This window comes from Hippoglossus stenolepis, chromosome 10 (assembly GCF_022539355.2).
Source record: "Hippoglossus stenolepis isolate QCI-W04-F060 chromosome 10, HSTE1.2, whole genome shotgun sequence".
In the NCBI taxonomy this organism is placed as follows: Eukaryota; Metazoa; Chordata; class Actinopteri; order Pleuronectiformes; family Pleuronectidae; genus Hippoglossus; species Hippoglossus stenolepis.
The window spans coordinates 14,975,226-14,992,817 of record NC_061492.1 but is presented as its reverse complement, the minus strand read 5'-3'; the positions used below and the strand labels follow the sequence as shown (position 1 = coordinate 14,992,817).

At 42.6% G+C, this 17,592-nt stretch overlaps 1 protein-coding gene across 2 annotated transcripts in view; it reads left to right on the top strand.

Annotated features, from left to right (window-relative positions):
• LOC118116418 (ryanodine receptor 3) overlaps nucleotides 1-17,592 on the top strand; it is a 114,094-nt gene that overhangs the window by 91,650 nt on the left and 4,852 nt on the right. The window contains exons 71-100 of one of the 2 annotated variants that reach the window (XM_047341642.1): nucleotides 83-170; nucleotides 268-360; nucleotides 1,360-1,530; nucleotides 1,700-1,759; nucleotides 1,855-1,989; nucleotides 2,251-2,363; nucleotides 4,605-4,701; nucleotides 5,895-6,004; nucleotides 6,290-6,341; nucleotides 6,428-6,484; nucleotides 6,583-6,682; nucleotides 6,777-6,856; nucleotides 6,937-7,013; nucleotides 7,341-7,414; nucleotides 8,861-8,878; nucleotides 9,554-9,634; nucleotides 9,735-9,823; nucleotides 9,917-10,045; nucleotides 10,172-10,276; nucleotides 11,390-11,471; nucleotides 11,654-12,966; nucleotides 13,123-13,181; nucleotides 13,706-13,880; nucleotides 13,984-14,070; nucleotides 14,175-14,369; nucleotides 15,562-15,692; nucleotides 15,791-15,833; nucleotides 15,966-16,093; nucleotides 16,205-16,265; nucleotides 16,378-16,524. In XM_047341642.1, the coding sequence (XP_047197598.1) occupies nucleotides 83-170; nucleotides 268-360; nucleotides 1,360-1,530; nucleotides 1,700-1,759; nucleotides 1,855-1,989; nucleotides 2,251-2,363; nucleotides 4,605-4,701; nucleotides 5,895-6,004; nucleotides 6,290-6,341; nucleotides 6,428-6,484; nucleotides 6,583-6,682; nucleotides 6,777-6,856; nucleotides 6,937-7,013; nucleotides 7,341-7,414; nucleotides 8,861-8,878; nucleotides 9,554-9,634; nucleotides 9,735-9,823; nucleotides 9,917-10,045; nucleotides 10,172-10,276; nucleotides 11,390-11,471; nucleotides 11,654-12,966; nucleotides 13,123-13,181; nucleotides 13,706-13,880; nucleotides 13,984-14,070; nucleotides 14,175-14,369; nucleotides 15,562-15,692; nucleotides 15,791-15,833; nucleotides 15,966-16,093; nucleotides 16,205-16,265; nucleotides 16,378-16,524 (4,150 nt within the window). Of the gene's footprint in view, nucleotides 1-82; nucleotides 171-267; nucleotides 361-1,359; nucleotides 1,531-1,699; nucleotides 1,760-1,854; nucleotides 1,990-2,250; nucleotides 2,364-4,604; nucleotides 4,702-5,894; nucleotides 6,005-6,289; nucleotides 6,342-6,427; nucleotides 6,485-6,582; nucleotides 6,683-6,776; nucleotides 6,857-6,936; nucleotides 7,014-7,340; nucleotides 7,415-8,860; nucleotides 8,879-9,553; nucleotides 9,635-9,734; nucleotides 9,824-9,916; nucleotides 10,046-10,171; nucleotides 10,277-11,389; nucleotides 11,472-11,653; nucleotides 12,967-13,122; nucleotides 13,182-13,705; nucleotides 13,881-13,983; nucleotides 14,071-14,174; nucleotides 14,370-15,561; nucleotides 15,709-15,790; nucleotides 15,834-15,965; nucleotides 16,094-16,204; nucleotides 16,266-16,377; nucleotides 16,525-17,592 lie in introns of those variants that run through there. The other variant, XM_047341641.1, reaches the window with a different exon arrangement.

The following is a 17,592-nucleotide window of genomic DNA, read 5'->3' as shown; positions in this document are numbered from 1 at the left end:
TTAAAGGTATATTCAGGTGTTAGTATTTACGGGGAAAAAAAGGTGCAAATGTCTCTGTATTGATGTTTCTCTGCCGCTGCAGGTCCAGGTGGCTGAAAGAACCAGACGCCGACTCCAATGAGCTGTTCAGAATGGTGGCTGAGATTTTCATCCTCTGGTGCAAGTCACATGTGTGTTCCTTCATCTCCAGTTCACACATATTAAACTACGAAAAAAACCGAAGGGCTTTGTTAATTAGATTATGTTCTATTTCCTGTCTTTCTCCAGAATTTCAAAAGAGAGGAGCAGAACTTTGTGGTTCAAAATGAAATTAACAACCTTTCCTTCTTGACTGGAGATAATAAAACCAAGATGTCAAAGGTACGTTTTATATATTACATCTCATCACTGTTGCATCTTGATTTTCTTATCATGGAGCGTCAACCATCTGCTTCTGGCGTTAGTGTTATGGCAGCAAGATCTAGAACTAAAAAGATTCATGACATCTTTCAACATTTTCTCTGCCATACTTAATGTGTGCATATGCTAATACGTTAATATGTAAAAGGCCAATCTCCGAGCGACAACATGAATGCACACTATACGGTGCAAATATGTGATAAACAGTGCACATCCATGTCAGTGTAGTGTGCTCTCTTATTCTCTTCCTCTATCTGCCTTTTCTTTCTGTGTCTTCCAATGTTTCTAACAGTTGTTTAAGGAAGACAAAGTGTGACACAGTGCATTAGCTGCATAAACCAGCTTATTGGCTTATGTGCTCCTGTTGCCAAGCAGAAAAATCGACAATTTGTGCTATACAGTCGTCTATAGTTTAGTTATATGTTATTTCACCTGATTATTTGTGGCCTTTATTTATCACCATATCTGGAACGCTAACTTTGGTCATTCCTCATTGCATCTGGAGTAATGAAGCCCTTCCAAACAAACCATGTGATTAGATTCCACTGCTGTGTTTGCAGGTGATAGATTGTGGTTACCTCGTGTGTTTGGCCGATAGGTACCTCTACCTGTTCTATATTTTATTGTAGTTAATGTGTGATAAGGCTGTGTTTGGGTTTAGATATATACAGATATATCGGTATAGTAACGCTCTAACAGAGAGAATCTGCTAGTTCTGCTTTTCAGCTGAGGTGTGAGACGTCTGAATGCTTCAGTCGCCTCTTGCTTTTGTTTAAATACAGTATGAGATGAGTGCTCCTTCTATGAAATAAATACTCTTAATTTATTATTTTAAATGTTGAAATTACTTTAAATAGGGGGAAATGTTCCATTACCTGAAAACACCAGCTTATTAAACCCTCATAGATTTTTAATTCACCTTTGTAAGCTGTCTGAGGTTATTATCTTACTTTATTTCAGTCTGGAGGACAAGACCAGGAGAGGAAACATAAGAAAAGGCGAGGTGAGTTCTATTCTATCCAAACCTCGCTGATCGTGGCTGCTTTGAAGAAGATGCTGCCAATCGGCCTCAACATGTGCACGCCGGGGGACCAGGAGCTCATATCTCTGGCCAAGACTCGCTACCTCCTGGTGAGAATGTTATCTTACGCTGGCCACACATTTTACTGGGATCTTATGACTCTCACACGAGAATACATTTAAAAAACAATTTTACCAGATGAATTTTAAAATGAGAAATCTTAACATAACACTGTTGGTTAAACTTTTTTTTTTTATTCTGTCTCCTGTTGTTCAACAGAGAGAGACAGATGAGGAGGTCAAAGACCACATCCATCAGAATCTGCATCTCAGAGAAAAGGTGAACAGGTTGAGATCAGTATTTCAGTCAGTAATTATTAGCTCCCATACACTATAGGCTGGTATTTGACGTCTTTCTTTGTAACACGCCCCCAGTCAGAGGACCCTGCAGTGAGGTGGCAGCTAAACCTCTACAAGGATATAGTGATGAGGAGCGAGGGGCCTCCGGACCCTGAGAGGGTGGTGGACCGGATCCAGAGGATCTCTGCCGCGGTCTTCAACCTGGAGCAGGTCAGGCTTTAACATTTACACTTCTGAGCTGCAAATGAAACTTGGGGTGCATCATGCCGTGAAAGACAGACATGGAATATAAAGGTACTTCAAAGTACAGGATCACCAGACGTGCAGGCACATTCGGGTTCAGGATGAGCCACTAGAGGAAAAACCTGTCTGCCGGATAATTTAATTCTCTGTGGTTTGTCTGGTTGACAGTGAAAACCAATGCATTGATTGATTGATCATCTTAACTGTGACTTCTTCTGCTCCCATTAGGTGGAGCAGCCCCTGAGATCCAAAAAGTGTGTTTGGCAGAAGCTGCTGTCCAAGCAGAGGAAGCGAGCGGTTGTGGCCTGCTTCCGCATGGCTCCACTCTATAATCTACCAAGGTATTATTGTTTACTGTTACATCTACAGAGTTTACTCTTCATCTTCTCTTTTTAAAATCTCAAATGATGCAACAGCCTAATAATCATGAAACCTGAATTTATATAGCACTTTTCTAGTCTTGTCGACCCTCAAAGCTCTTTACAGTACAAGTCACACACACATTCATACACTTCATGCACTTATATGCAGAACTTTTTCTTGCAAATTCCATTCATACACCGTCAGGGGCAATTTAGGGTTCAGTATCTTGCCCAAGGACACTTCAGAATGCATCCTGGAGGAGCCGGGGATCGAACCGCCCCCAGGAGAGAGAGCTCCCTGCGCCCTATCTATGTCCCCATCTATGTTTGCCAGCCAAATACCGCCCACCACACTCTCTTCTTCTGCTTGTGTGTGGCTCATGAATCTCATTTTTCTCTTCCTTGGTTCTGACCCTGCATTAATGCACAGCCCCCTCCTCGCTCCGCCTGTTTTAGGACAAATGTCTGGCCCGCAGCTGTTATCAAGAAACAGGGAAGAGAAAAAAAGGGGCCACTAGCAATTTCATGCCCTGCTGCTCTGTAACTCAATCACCAGGAGCCAGGCAGAGAGCTACAGTTGGGAGGAAAACAATTATAAGGCCCAACCTGGAGGTGGTCATCTTCAATATGTGCTCAGACAATGCAGCCCGCCTCCCTGACAGCATGACTCATTTAATCAGAGTTGTTGATAGTGAAATATGACACAGCACAGCTAATAATTACCTGACAGTATTTACAATGCCGACACAGCTGATTGTTTTGTATTTGGAGTGATAAATGTCTCAGGGATGGATGTGAAGCTTGAGGATGATGTCGACTTTTCCTGAGTTTCACGCTTTCAGATGTCGTCTCTTTCTCTTTTCTGTCTCTGTTCAGACTGTCTTCTCTCCTCAGTGTCACGCTCACCATGTTGTACCTCATCCCCTCAGGCACAAAAATAATAATTACTTCGTGAATGCCTACCGACATATGTGGCTGGAGATAATGCATGAGAACGCAGACTATGACAGTCTGCTCTCCATGCTGACGGTAACGTAGCGCTGATGTGACGTCGCCACTGTTTGACCTTGCATACCTGTCTTCTAACCTTCCCCTTCGCTTTCCTCCAGGCACGGGTCTATGCTACAAAATGTAACCCCCAGATATTTCCCCTGGTGTTTCCACTGGTCCATATCTGTACAGTGATGCATCAAGATTGATACAAAAATTTAAGAAAAATAACTTGCTGTTTTTCTTTCTTGCCCATTACAAGATGAGAAAATCGATCTCACCTTTATGTCTTTCTGATAACTGAGGCTACAGCCAGGAGGTGATTAACTTAGCTTAGCATAAAGACTGGAACCAGGGGGGAAAAACTAGCCTGCCTCTGTCCTAAGTGTACGTTTTGGTTTTGCAAGGGGTTTATGTGCTGAACTTTTTCTGGACCATGTGCACTCACTTTCTAGGGTTGTGTCCTCACTGTGACCCTGTTTCCAATCTTTATGCTAAGCTAGCTGTCTCCTGGCTCTAGCTTCACATTTAGTTTACAGGTGCGATATTCATTTTCTCACTCTCGGCAAGAATGTAAAGAAGCACATTCACTTAAATGCCAAACTACTGTTGCAGATACATGCCTGCTTTATGTACTCACTGTGCAGATCCTTCAGACTGTATAAAAAGATGGAAAACGCCTATTAAAGAATGAAGCCAAAATATCCCGGATTAGAATCTTGTGCCAGTCTCAGCTGTCAATCATGACGTTTCACCCCATTTGTATATCATCAAGTAACTAACTAAAACCAGACTTGACAGAAACAATCTTAATTTGACATGTATTTTGACTTTTTAGTTTGGTCCATGTCCTATATGCTAACATGGAGGAGGCGGGGCTTTATGACCTGTACCTCAGCAAGTCACCAGGGGGAGATCAAGACACTTTCTCTTCACTTTTGGGGAGTTGTCATGTCGTCCATCTTAAAAATACAGTCTGTGGCAGAAACGTATTAATCTAGTCCCTGAATTGCATTTACTGCCTGCTGATGGGACTAGCTTGTTATGAAAAAGAAGTGTGAGTAAACCAACAGTCTGGCAGAGAGCATGTACGTAACAGCTCTGTGCGATCGTTTCCTCCAAGGTGACCAGTTGGATGTGCCAGTGCCCTAAACTAACCTGTATTAACCTCTCCTGAAGGGACTTCCCTCTTCTTTTGCTATCTAACCCGGTCCTCTCGCCCTTCCTCAGGCATCGCTCTATTAACCTCTTCCTCCTGGCCTATCAGAGAATATGGATAGAAACAGAGGAGTACTCTTTTGAGGAGAAGCTAGTGCAGGATCTTGCAGTAAGTACTTGTGTTATCCTCGGCGCCGTCCTGGGAGACGAGCATCGCCCCGTTTTACCATCCTCCTTTACTTGTGTCATTGTGAAAAGTGCCAGTTTCACCGTGTGACGCCACGTCGTTGTCAGTCCTACATAGTGTTTCTCACGTGTCAGTCTATTTTTTGGCGAGCATGACATCAGCGCTGATGTCAGAGCCAGCTCTTGTGAAGTGTTGTGTAGTCTGTCCCCATCCAGCGGAGGTAAGAGCATCCCGTCTCGATGCTTGGACTCGCTAATGAAAATTATGAAAGTTGTGCTTCCTTTCCTAAATTTTCACTGTCATGAAATGTCACAATCATGGATTGAATTGGTTGTAAGCTAAATAATGCAACACGCACCCTAACTGCTTTTTTCTTATTTTGTACTTTCTAATCCATGAGAATCTATAATTTAAAAAGACTGATTACCGATTCTTAGCCTACAGCAAATTATTGTTAATTCAGTTTTCTGATTGAAAATAAGACTATCGAGAAGGAACATTGGCACAACCCTCCTGTGCCAATGAGTGGGTTTTTTTTGTCTTTTTACTTTGAAAATCTAATCTTTATTTGCCCCCCTTAGATAGTACATCTTTGCCACAGGGGATCAGTGAAGAAGTTAATGGTGTAACTGATAAAGAGCTTTAAGATCCAGACGACCAAAACGTCCAGGAAAAATAGTTCTTATGTGTCTGATATAATGTAAACAAGTATTAGGGCCACTTAAAGGGGAAAAAAATGGGATTTCAAGAATAAAGATATGATATTACAAGAATTATGTTGTAATATTACAAGAAAAAAGGCGAAGTTATTTTTACAATAATTAATTTATTTTAATTTATTCTTGAAATCACAGTTGTTTAACCTTGTAGTGGCCCTAATGAGTCGTTATCATGACAGTCTCTGCCCCAGAATTAAGGGACAGGAAATCTATTATAGAGATTAAACCCAGAGAGTCGCCCCCTTTATGCATGCAAGCGCACGCACCCATGACTGTACCCATGCTTATGCTTGTGCATGCTGTCAGCATATCTGGTCACGATCTCATTCTCATAGAGATAGCAGTGTATTGTCAGGGTTAGTGTTCCTGTACCTATTGTTCAGATGTATCAGTTTAGTTATATTGTTGTCATGGCGAGTACAGGCCTGAGCCCCAGTGTTGTATGACTTTGTCCAGAAGACGCAGCCCATAGTGGAGGAAGAGGAAGAGGAGGAGGTTAGAAAACAACCAGACCCGCTTCACCAGCTCATTCTGCATTTCAGCCACAACGCTCTGACTGAGTGCAGGTACGTGCACACTCACCGTCACACACACAGGGACACCCGCTGCCAGCCCGCACTTCTCCATCTGTGCCCCCTAATAGCTTCAGCCTGCCTCATAGCTAATAAACACATGTATTAAGCTAAATCATTGCCATATGTTTTATGACCGGAGGGAAACAATCCCCTTTTTTGTATTTATCTTGCTGCTTATTGTAAAGACATTGCAGTGACTACAAATAAAATCACTGAAACCTGTTATTTAATAGCTGTATGAGGTTTAACCATCAGATATTCATCTTCCTCTTTTAGTTCCTTGGAAGAAGACCCCCTGTATATTGCATATGCAGATATGATGGCAAAGGTATTATACATTCTCTCCATTATTTATGAAATTTATGGTGTTCGGCCGTTTTTTATTCAGGTTGTACAATTTGTTTTCTCTTCCAGAGTTGTGCGGAAGGTGAAGAAGAGGAAGAGGAGGAAGGAAAAGAGAAAACATTTGAGGTACTATTGATTTCTGGGGAGTATTTTCCTGCCTTTCACTCTGTTTTTTTTTGTTTTTTTTACACAATCTCTCTCTCTCTTTCAATCATTTCCTACAGGAAAAGGAAATGGAGAAGCAGAAGATGCTTTATCAGCAGGCCAGACTCCATGATCGAGGGGCTGCAGAGATGGTGCTGCAGATGATCAGTGCCAGTAAAGGCAGGAAAACACACACACAGACACACACACACAGTCTGATGTCCTACACCTGCCCTCTCTGATCAAACTGTGGTGTCTGATTTGTGATCGTCAGGTCGACTTGGTGCTATGGTGACATTCACCCTCAAACTGGGCATCTCCATTCTGAACGGGGGAAACACAGTGGTCCAGCAGGTGAACAGCCCACCACATGCAGACGTTGTGCAGTCAACAGCATCAACTCTTTATTAATGATTTCTTTGTGTTTGATGCAGAAAATGCTCGACTACCTGAAGGAAAAAAGAGATGTTGGCTTTTTCAAAAGTTTATCTGGACTGATGATGTCTTGCAGGTAATTAAGCCATTAGCCTATTGTTATACTTTAGACTTTATTTACTTTTTCAATTTTATTCTTCAACTGCAAAGTAAATGGGCCTCTAATAATATACAGGTTGCATTTTGGGATGTGAAGGATCCTCTGTTTTGGGGGTTTGACCCATAGGTTTTGATAAAAATCTAAATATGTTCTGACTATTATTTTTCTTCCCCAGCTTGGTGGAAGTAAAATACTCAATTGTTGGAGCTCTCAAACTCTGAAAAACACTGTTCTTTTCGTGAAATACATAAATACATAAATGCAACACATCATAATTCATTATTTGTATTTCACCTCCATCAGTGTTCTGGACTTGAATGCTTTTGAAAGGCAAAACAAAGCTGAAGGTCTGGGGATGGTTACTGAAGAAGGATCAAGTAAGTGAGGATGATAAACATGGTAAACTGTCTTATTGTTTATTTACCTACAGTATGATTGGTGCATTTGTTGTCCACCAGGGGACTTTTAATCCTGCTGATGCACAGAGGATTTGTGACCTCAATGTGATGCTGAATGAAAAACCCACAAGTCAATATCTGCACATTAGTTTTGGCGTCATTGTTGAGGAATGCTGTGCCAACAGAACCCTTAAAAACTAAAAGCAATTCATGTACCACACACTAAACTGTTGGACATGTGAGTATCTTTGATACTGACAATGAAACGGAGCTAAAGGAATTAATAACCTTATTTGTGCATCAAACTGATCTTTTTCCCTCAGCTACAGCAAGTTGTCAGCGCCTCAGGCTCTGTTCCAGACTTGGTATTAAATCAGTCCTGAGTGATACGATCACAAGTGGTCAGTTCAGGTCTGAACACACCCACATGCGTCCTGACATCCGATCACTCAAACCAGATTCGGGGGGTCGTCTGACTTGCTGACGAAAATCTATCTTTACAGCCGAGCTGCACAAGGTTCATTCAGTCCCTCATGACTCCTGACTCTTGCTCGCCTGCTCATCAGACATCAGACATATCTGTAAACTCTAACTGGGTAAAAACAACATCAACATTTGGTCTTCACTAACACAAATTGTTGTGATTACTTGAATTTGGAGCAGGAAGTGAGATACGATCACAAGTGGTCACAGGAGACACCTGAACATTAACGCTGACCACTTGTGATTGGATCTTTCAGGGCGGATGTTAACACCAGGTCTGTACAGGGCCTCAGTTTTACAGAACATGGTCCAAACCACAACAGTTGCTGAACCTCACCGCCGTTACCTCAGAGAATCATGTAGAACTCTTGTCGTGTCTCATTCTCGTGCAGCGTTAAGTTTGATGAAACATTTGCTCTTTCATATTTTCTTTTCGACATACGAGCCCATTTCCACGTCACGTTTGTCTCTTGTGTCTCATGTCCTGTCCGTCATTGTCATGCATGTGAAACCTGTGCTACTGTATGTCTAAGTCCTGTCTGGGCCCTTGTTGCAACTGCATCCACATAAACGTCCACTTCTAATCCGAGCTCTCTATTTAATCTGATGGGTTACATACAGTACATGAATAGATTTTTCTCATGTCAACTCATTCTCACCTCATCAGCTCAGGCATAAGTGATGGTAACCTGTCTAACCTGTAGTCCAAACACCTGCCCAGTGAGCAGACGTTACCCTTAAGACTGTTTAATCGTACCCGTATATATGTCAATGTCGCTAATCAGTGTGAGTATGTAAAGATATATCTATACAGCGCTCTCACTCTTTCCTGTTCCTACTTCTTCTAATTGAATCTCAATGTCTTCTCCTTTGCTTATGTCTGCTTTTTGTTTTGTTTGTTTGTTTTTCTTCTGGTCATGTTTTTTATCTCATCGGTCGCAGTCAACGTGAGTGAGCGGGGTAAATACATGGTTTAGATTCTACTCATCCTATTGCAATGCTGACATCTTGATTGCTCTTCGTTCAAACCCCGTCTCCATGATTCCTCCCAATCACACCACCATACTCTACATGTGCCTGCCACTCATCTTCCTCCTCCTCCTCCTCCTCCTCCTCCTCCCTCGTCCTGAATGCATAACAAAACAACCACCTCCTCTGTGCCCTGGACTGACGGAACGCATGCATGCTCCTCTTACATCTGGATAGATTGTTCAGTCCATGGTCAGGTGCCTCAAACTGACTCTAATCTCTCCACGTCTTCTTTTTTAATAAGAAGTCCGTGCTTTTCATTTGTGTGGGAACTTTTTTTGTTGTTTCTTAATTTCTATAAATACTAACCAGTGCTTATAAAGAAGTAATCCCGATCCCAAAGCTTTGTCTGTAAGAAACAACAAAGCTTTTTGCTGGTGTTAAACAGCAAAGCTTAGATATAAAACCCTATTCCTCATTTGTGAAATGATGCACTATACCTTGTTTGTGTGTTCTGAAAACATAGTGCACATAATTTGACAAATAGACAGCAGTTTTATCAGTAAGTCAAAGCTATGCAAGCTCCGCTGCCTGTACTGGCGTTACAGTGATGATCTGACCTTCTCATCGCTGAAACAGACAGTTAATCTCTTTTCCTGTCGTCAGGTTCCAAGGTTCTGCAGAACGACGAGTTCACTCAGGACCTCTTTAGGTTTCTGCAGCTTCTCTGTGAGGGCCACAACAATGGTGGGTGCCCTCTTCTCCCGATACAGAAAAAATTAGAAAGATGTTACTCTCCAGGCTGCGTGTTGAGGATCTACTCCTCTCTAACCTGTCATTGTTTTAGATTTTCAGAACTTCCTGAGAACTCAGACAGGGAACACAACTACAGTCAACATCATCATCAGCACTGTGGACTACCTCCTCAGACTCCAGGTAGGATATTTAAGATTGATACAAAATTATATTTTGCGTATTCATCCATCGTCTTTAATTTGCCCAATCTATATTGTATTTCTCCTCCAATAGGAATCCATCAGTGATTTCTACTGGTACTACTCTGGTAAGGACATCATCGACGAGGCCGGTCAGCGGAACTTCTCCAAAGCTCTGGCAGTGGCCAAACAAGTCTTCAACTCGTTAACTGAGTATATACAGGTACGATTATATCACAGTGCACTGCAACACAAGTAGCACTAATAAAACTCTTAATGACACCACATAAAAAATCTGAAGTTCAATTAATATTGCATATTGATCCTGGGATCTGCTCTGTGTCTCCAGGGTCCGTGCATCGGGAACCAGCAGAGTCTGGCCCACAGCAGACTGTGGGACGCTGTGGTGGGATTCCTGCACGTGTTTGCCAATATGCAGATGAAGTTATCACAGGTAAAAACTGTTTGACTGCATTAAAGTGAAGATGTTGCTATGTATTTGTCTCTGGGATGCAGAAAGTATTTACACTTTTGTTTTTGAGCTACTAGTACTTTCACTCTAGTATTTAAGTTTTATACCACTCTATACTTCTACTTCACTATATTTCAAAGGAAAATATTGTACTTGTAAGCCACTACTTGTATTTGACAGCCATAGTTAGTATTTACTGCAGATTAAGATTTCCCTTTATCATATTATGCAATGTTACAATTTGAAGTGACATCTTCTGCCAAGTGCTTATTCTCCCTCCATAGACGTATTTGAGGTTAAACTGTAGACCCACGTGTTTTCTCAGGCTTTTGTCCATAGTTGTTTTTTTGTTTACTTTTATAATATACTTTTATTATATTTTATTGTATTTTATTCTTGTCGATATTTGTTTTTATTTGTTGTACACCACATTGGTCAACTCGTCTCTTTAAATTTGCTTTATAATCTTAATCCATATTAGATATAAGCAGTTTTGAGGAATGAATCTTAACTTCTACTCATCTTTGCCAACCACAGGCTCTTTTAGAATATCTCTTGCCACTAGAGGGCTCTCCAGGCCAAATGATAGCAATCTCCTCTGCCACTCCAGCAGTGACACATATACTTCCACTCAGCTATGTGATGTATGACTTCATCCATGGCTTTTTCCTCCGTACCCCCATATGGCAGCGGTGGGATGTAATCCAACCATCTAACCTTATCTGGATGTGACAGTAGGAGCCGGCAAGAACGAGAGCACAGGTGGAGGAGTTTTGGAATTAAGCTCATCAAAGTATGCCTCCGATTTATGGCATGCTAAATACAGTCTCCACGGAGACCCTAAATGAGTCAGAGTGACCCGACCATCTGCTTCTAGACAGTGAAATAGCATTAACCCTGGTGCTGATGGATGGATGTTTCCTAGAAAGGCCTTCTGGGCCCCAGCAGGGCCATCGTGGGCCCCTCACAATCACAGGCGGCCTTGATCTCTCCAAATGCAACTTGGGGATATTAGACAGTGTCTTTACAATGTAATCTGTGTGATGTAGTGTGATGTGAGTCACAAGGTTTCCCCTTTCTGTCCACTTCTAACAGGACTCCAGTCAGATTGAACTGCTGAAGGAGCTGCTGGACCTGCAGAAGGACATGATCGTTATGATGCTGTCTCTTCTCGAAGGTAAATGACTCACATACACTATGAGTTACAAGGATATTGTCTCTTTTTTTATGACTTTCATCAAACACTTTTGTTTGCGTGGGATGTAATTAAATATTTACAGCAGCAGCTTTGCTTAATCTGTACAGAGTGTTCCTCGTGTTTACCGACAGATTTTGCTTTTTTTCTCCATCACTTCACAGGTAACGTTGTCAATGGCACCATTGGCAAACAAATGGTGGACACTTTGGTGGAATCTTCCAGCAATGTGGAGATGATCCTGAAATTCTTCGATATGTTCCTCAAGTTGAAGGACTTGACCACGTCCGACAGCTTCAGGGAGTATGACCCTGAGAGCAAAGGGATCATCTCAAAGAAGGATTTCCAGAAGTCCATGGAGAACCAGAAACAGTACTCCCAGTCTGAGATAGAGTTTCTCCTCTCGTGTGCCGAGGCTGATGAGAATGACATGTTCAACTACGAGCAGTTTGTGGAGAGGTTTCACGAACCCGCCAAAGACATCGGCTTTAATGTAGCCGTGCTGCTGACCAATCTCTCTGAGCACATGCCTCACGACGCTCGCCTCTCAACGTTCCTCGACCTGGCAGAGAGCGTTCTCAGCTACTTCGAACCTTATCTGGGTCGCATCGAGATCATGGGGGGAGCCAAGCGCATCGAGAGAGTCTACTTCGAGATCAGCGAGTCGAGTCGCACCCAGTGGGAAAAGCCTCAGGTGAAGGAGTCGAAGCGACAGTTTATCTTCGATGTCGTCAATGAAGGCGGCGAGAGCGAGAAGATGGAGCTGTTTGTTAACTTCTGCGAGGACACCATCTTTGAGATGCAGCTGGCTTCTCAAATTTCAGAGCCCGACCCGGTGGAGCGACCGGAGGAGGATGAGGAAGACAACCAGAGTGTCATGGAGAACCAGGAGGAGGAGGAGGAGGAGGACAGCATGTTAGAGTCTTCCTCTGCCTTCACAATCGCCTGCATCTCGTTGAAAAAAAGCCTCTGTCACTTCCGCCAAATGCTAACACTGAAGAGCATGAGGCGGCGGTACAGGAAATTCAAGAAGATGAGCGTGAAGGAGATGGTGCGCAGCTTCTTCTCCTTCTTCTGGATGATCATCACTGGACTCTTCCACTTGGTCTACAGCCTGATTTGGGGCTTCTTCCACATCTTGTGGACCACCATGTTTGGCGGTGGCCTCGTTGAAGGGGCTAAGAATATGAAGGTGACGGATATTTTGGGCAACATGCCGGATCCCACTCAGTTTGGCATCCATGGAGACGTGTTGGAGACGGAGAAGATGGGGGCGAGCGAAGCGTCAGCGTTGGCACAGCTGGGTCAGATGGCTCAGGGGGAAGCGGCGGAGGCAGACCTGATGGCCGAGCTGCTGAACATACAGCCCAAAAAGGAGGGGAAGCACGGGGCTGAGCCGGGGCTGGGGGACGTGTCTGAGGTGGTGGTGGGGGACGCTCCATCCATTGCCAGTGCTGTCAGGCAGAAGAAAGCACAGGTCGGTAATCACATTAAATCAAATCTAATCATGCCTTAACTACTGGATACTTAAACACAACAACAATTGTGTCAGCGATTTATTTAAAACACATTTGTCCTCATACCAGTACAACCTGTTTAAGTAACAGATGGTCATTAAATGTATTTGTTACAGATGGCAGCGAAGAAGAGGGCTGTGAATGGAGACTACAAATCTGATTCAGAGAAAGGAGAGTGAGTGTTGAACTTTGAATTGTGCGTTGTTCATCCTCAGTGACAACCGATGGAATATGAGCTAAGGGCCGGAAAAACACTCATCCAAGTGTGTGTGTGTGTTTGTGTGTAAACACCATCATTTATATATGTAAAATGATAATCCATTGTGCTTCTGTAGTTTCGCTCCTCTCTTAGGGCACATGTATGTAAATTGCAGTCAGACAACTCGCATTATACATGGTTCTTGCAGCAGCAGATCATAGTTAGAGTTTGCTTGGATGCTGGAGTGGTGGAGGGGGCTGACTGGACAGGCAGCAATACTAAAACAGGGCAGCAGAGGCACTGATGAGCAAAAGGCAGAGATGGGAAATCTATGCAGCTTGAGTAGGCTGCCTAGAGGATGTGTAGAGTGAGGCACGTCACATGAGCAGAGCCGTGCAGCTGGAGTCGACTGCCTGAACTAGCTCACAACCATCGCTCCATGTGTGTTTCTCACAGTTGCATGTATGTGTGTGACACTAATAGAGGATTTATCGTTGCAGTTCGGAAGATGGGGAAAAGAAGGACCATGACAAGTCCAAAGATGAAGGCCCTCCCGAGCCCTCCCCGCAGGAGAAGAAAGCCCCGAAGAAAAGGCTCGGCCCGAGAAAAGAACCACCAGAGGCCTTCATGGCCAGCTTCTTCGCTGGCCTGGAAATCTACCAGACCAAGATGCTGGTGAGATATCTTAAAAAGAGTCTGATGTTTCAACCACATCTTGGTAAGAGAAGAAAAATGAATTCCATTTATACGTCTTAAATCCAAATGATTATTTTCACAGAACTACCTTGCCCGAAACTTCTACAACCTCCGCTTCCTGGCACTTTTTGTCGCCTTTGCCATCAACTTCATTCTGCTCTTCTACAAAGTAAGATTCTAGTCAAGCCACAATTCTGTGAATAAAGTAAATAAAGTCTGTAGATTGTTACAAGCGCTCAGGTGAAAACTCAGAAATGCCTTCTTGTCTTTCAGGTAACCGGTGATTACTCAGACGATGAAGACCCCTGGAATGGTCAAGGCAGAGCCGGGGAGGAGGAAGATGAAGGGGCGATTGAGTACTTCGTCCTGCAGGAGAGCACAGGCTACATGGCGCCGACGCTTCGCTGTCTGGCGATACTACACACCATCATATCTTTCCTGTGTGTAGTGGGATACTACTATCTGAAGGTGCAGCTTCAAAAATACACTCAATACACTTTTTCTTCGTTTGAGTGACTTTTAGAAACAGTGTGAGGATTAAAGCAAAATAATATTTTGCTTCATACATTTATTTAGCATTTATGAGCAAAAGTATGAGCATTTAACGTTTTGCAAGAATGTTTTTTTATTTTTCACTTCTTTGTGGTTAATAATAATATAATAATATAACCTTATTGATATTGCACATCTTCTGCCTGATATTGCACATCTTCTGCCTCTGCATCGGCCAGAGGCATAATGTTTTCGGGATGTGCAGCTGTCCCATGCTTGTTAACATGATATTTAATGATCAACTGGAGGGAATTTCTTAAAATTGGACACATGGTTGAACAGATTAGAATTTGGAGATTAAAGGTCAAGGTCGCTCTGATCTCACAAACCCGTTCGGCCTCGTGAACGGGTTATTTTAAGAACGCTTTGAGAGAATCATTTAAAATTTGGAAAGGTCTAAGGTCAAGTTAGCCTCACAAAATGTTTTTGTCCTTTTGAATATGTCGGATCTTAAGCTTGCCTTAATGGAATCTCTTGAATATTTGACCAGTTGTTACTTTGACTCAAAGGTCTTGATGACCTCATACGAGTCTGGAGCTTGTTGTACCTAATACTTTGTGAAGCGCACTGGTCAACCAGGTTGTTTTAAATGTGCTATATAAATAAAATTGACATTGACGTTGGAAAAAATGTATGTAGACTGAAACTTCACTGGTTGACGGAGGCGTACAACCCCATTGCAGTAATTGTAGTCTTAACAAAGATAAGAAAATAGAGATTAAAACAACAGCAATCAAAACAAAAAAAAGATAATCGGGTCATAAAACAGAGGGGAATAAAAGTTAATTACACAGAAAATAAAACGGCTGGACATCGAACATTCATAAAAGCTTTGTCAAAAAAAAGTGTTTGGAGAAGAGATTTAAAAGGCACCAAGGATTTTGTCTGTCTGATCTGAATTATTTGGCAAAACCCTGCTCCCACTTAGTCAGCAACAGAGATCTGTGAACAACCAGCAGACCACACTCACACAAACACTGTCCTTCACTTCTGTACTACTGTCAGTGTCAGCAGTAAACAAGCTGGGTATGCAGTCTATTGAAATTAACTGTGCATTATATCCTTCACCGGGCAAATGATGCAGCCAAATTCTCTGTCTGTGTGAAAGGTTCCACTGGTGGTGTTCAAACGGGAGAAGGAGATAGCGAGGAAGCTGGAGTTTGCCGGCCTCTACATCACGGAGCAGCCGTCTGATGATGACATTAAAGGGCAGTGGGACAGACTGGTCATTAATACGCCGTGAGTCAAAAAAACAGCTCAGGTATTAAACTCTCTGACTCATAATCTTGTATAAACAAATGATTAATCCAGTTTTTTTTCCTTCTTTGTTTTATCAGTTCATTCCCAAACAACTACTGGGATAAATTTGTCAAACGGAAAGTAAGTGGTTTATGTAATTTTTGTTTTTGTGTTAATCTGTTACGCACACACAGAAGATTAACCGAATCTGGTGACATTTACTAAATGTCAGTGTAACAGTGTCGTCGCCTCCTCTGTTCCTGCCGCTCGTAGGTGATCAAAAAGTACGGAGACCTGTACGGAGCGGAGAGGATAGCAGAGCTGCTGGGTTTAGATAAAAGTGCCCTGGATTTCAATCCGACAGAGGAAACTGTTGCCAAGGAGGCTTCGCTGGTGTCATGGTGAGAGATTAGACGGATAAAGAGTGCAGACGGGCCAGAAATGAATTGAACCAAAAATAGAGGTCAAACTGAAAATACGAACCTCTCGTATCAACTTTTCTCTGTTGCCAGGTTGAGCTCAATCGATACCAAGTACCACGTGTGGAAATTGGGAGTGGTGATCACAGACAATGTAAGTTGGAAATGGCCGAGTGAAGGACTTTTATAGATGGCTGGTTGATTGACGATATTACGACTGGACAGATGGATTCTGATAAATCCCCTCATGTTTATTTCTCTCCCAGTCTTTCCTGTATCTAGTGTGGTACACCACCATGTCCATTCTGGGCCACTACAACAACTTCTTCTTCGCCGCTCATCTCCTGGACATCGCCATGGGCTTCAAGACCCTCCGCACCATCCTCTCCTCTGTCACACACAACGGCAAACAGGTGAGGAGGAGGAGGAGGAGGAGGATGCAGGTCTTCTACTAAGCAGCAGGGGTCACTACAGAGTTAAAGGTTGAGGTTAGGCTTTGGGATCACTAGTGTCAAGCCTGTGTCAACCAAGCTTTGAGATACTTTTGGTTTTTCAGTGGTTATGGCTAACATGGCACACTGTCACATATTAACTTTACAGAGCAACTTGCACATACTATTAGATTTATCTTTCTGGTCAAATACTAAGAGCTCCTGAGAATATTTTGTTGTTTCCACTTTCTCTATATGGTTGGCAAGTATCGTCAATCTCATCGTTTCTTGAGGAACTACAAAATCCTACAGAATTAACGATTGTGTCACAGTTGACCACAACCAAACATTTCCTCATCTGTAAAAGAGGCAAAATACTCGGTTGTAGAATTTGAAATATTCTATAAGATCAAACTTTGATGTACTTATGGCTTTACAGTGGTTAAGACTAACATGTTAGCACACTGTAACATATTTAGACATTAACTTGATCCACAGCAACATGTACATGCTATTTGATTTATGTCTGGTCACATGACTAATCTTACATTACTCTGATAAGGTCTAACAGCTCCTCCACTTTTTGCTCTATGGTTGGCAGGTGTCATACTTGTGCATAGATACTAGATGTTAAAATCATGCTTAGTTATCATCTAATAAATATCTTATGTTAATAAGAAGAATTCAAGTAATAAGGGAAAACAGGGACATGCATCCTTTATGCATCCCTGACTCAAATTCCTTCATTTAATTCCCATTTTTGGACTCTCACTTCTTGCAGAGATTCTCATGACTGACCAGAGGCACAAATCAAAATTTAATGTCACCTCAATCTCCAAGGGTGGACACACACTCCCACACACACACACACACACACACACACACACACACACACACACACACACACACACACACACACACACACACACCTCCCACACACACACCTCCCACACTACGCTGCCTGTGGGCAGATCAATCGAGCTGTCAATCCCAATGCAGTTTACTGCTGCTCCCACTGTTGTTGCTGTTCAGGTCCACAAGTAAAATCAA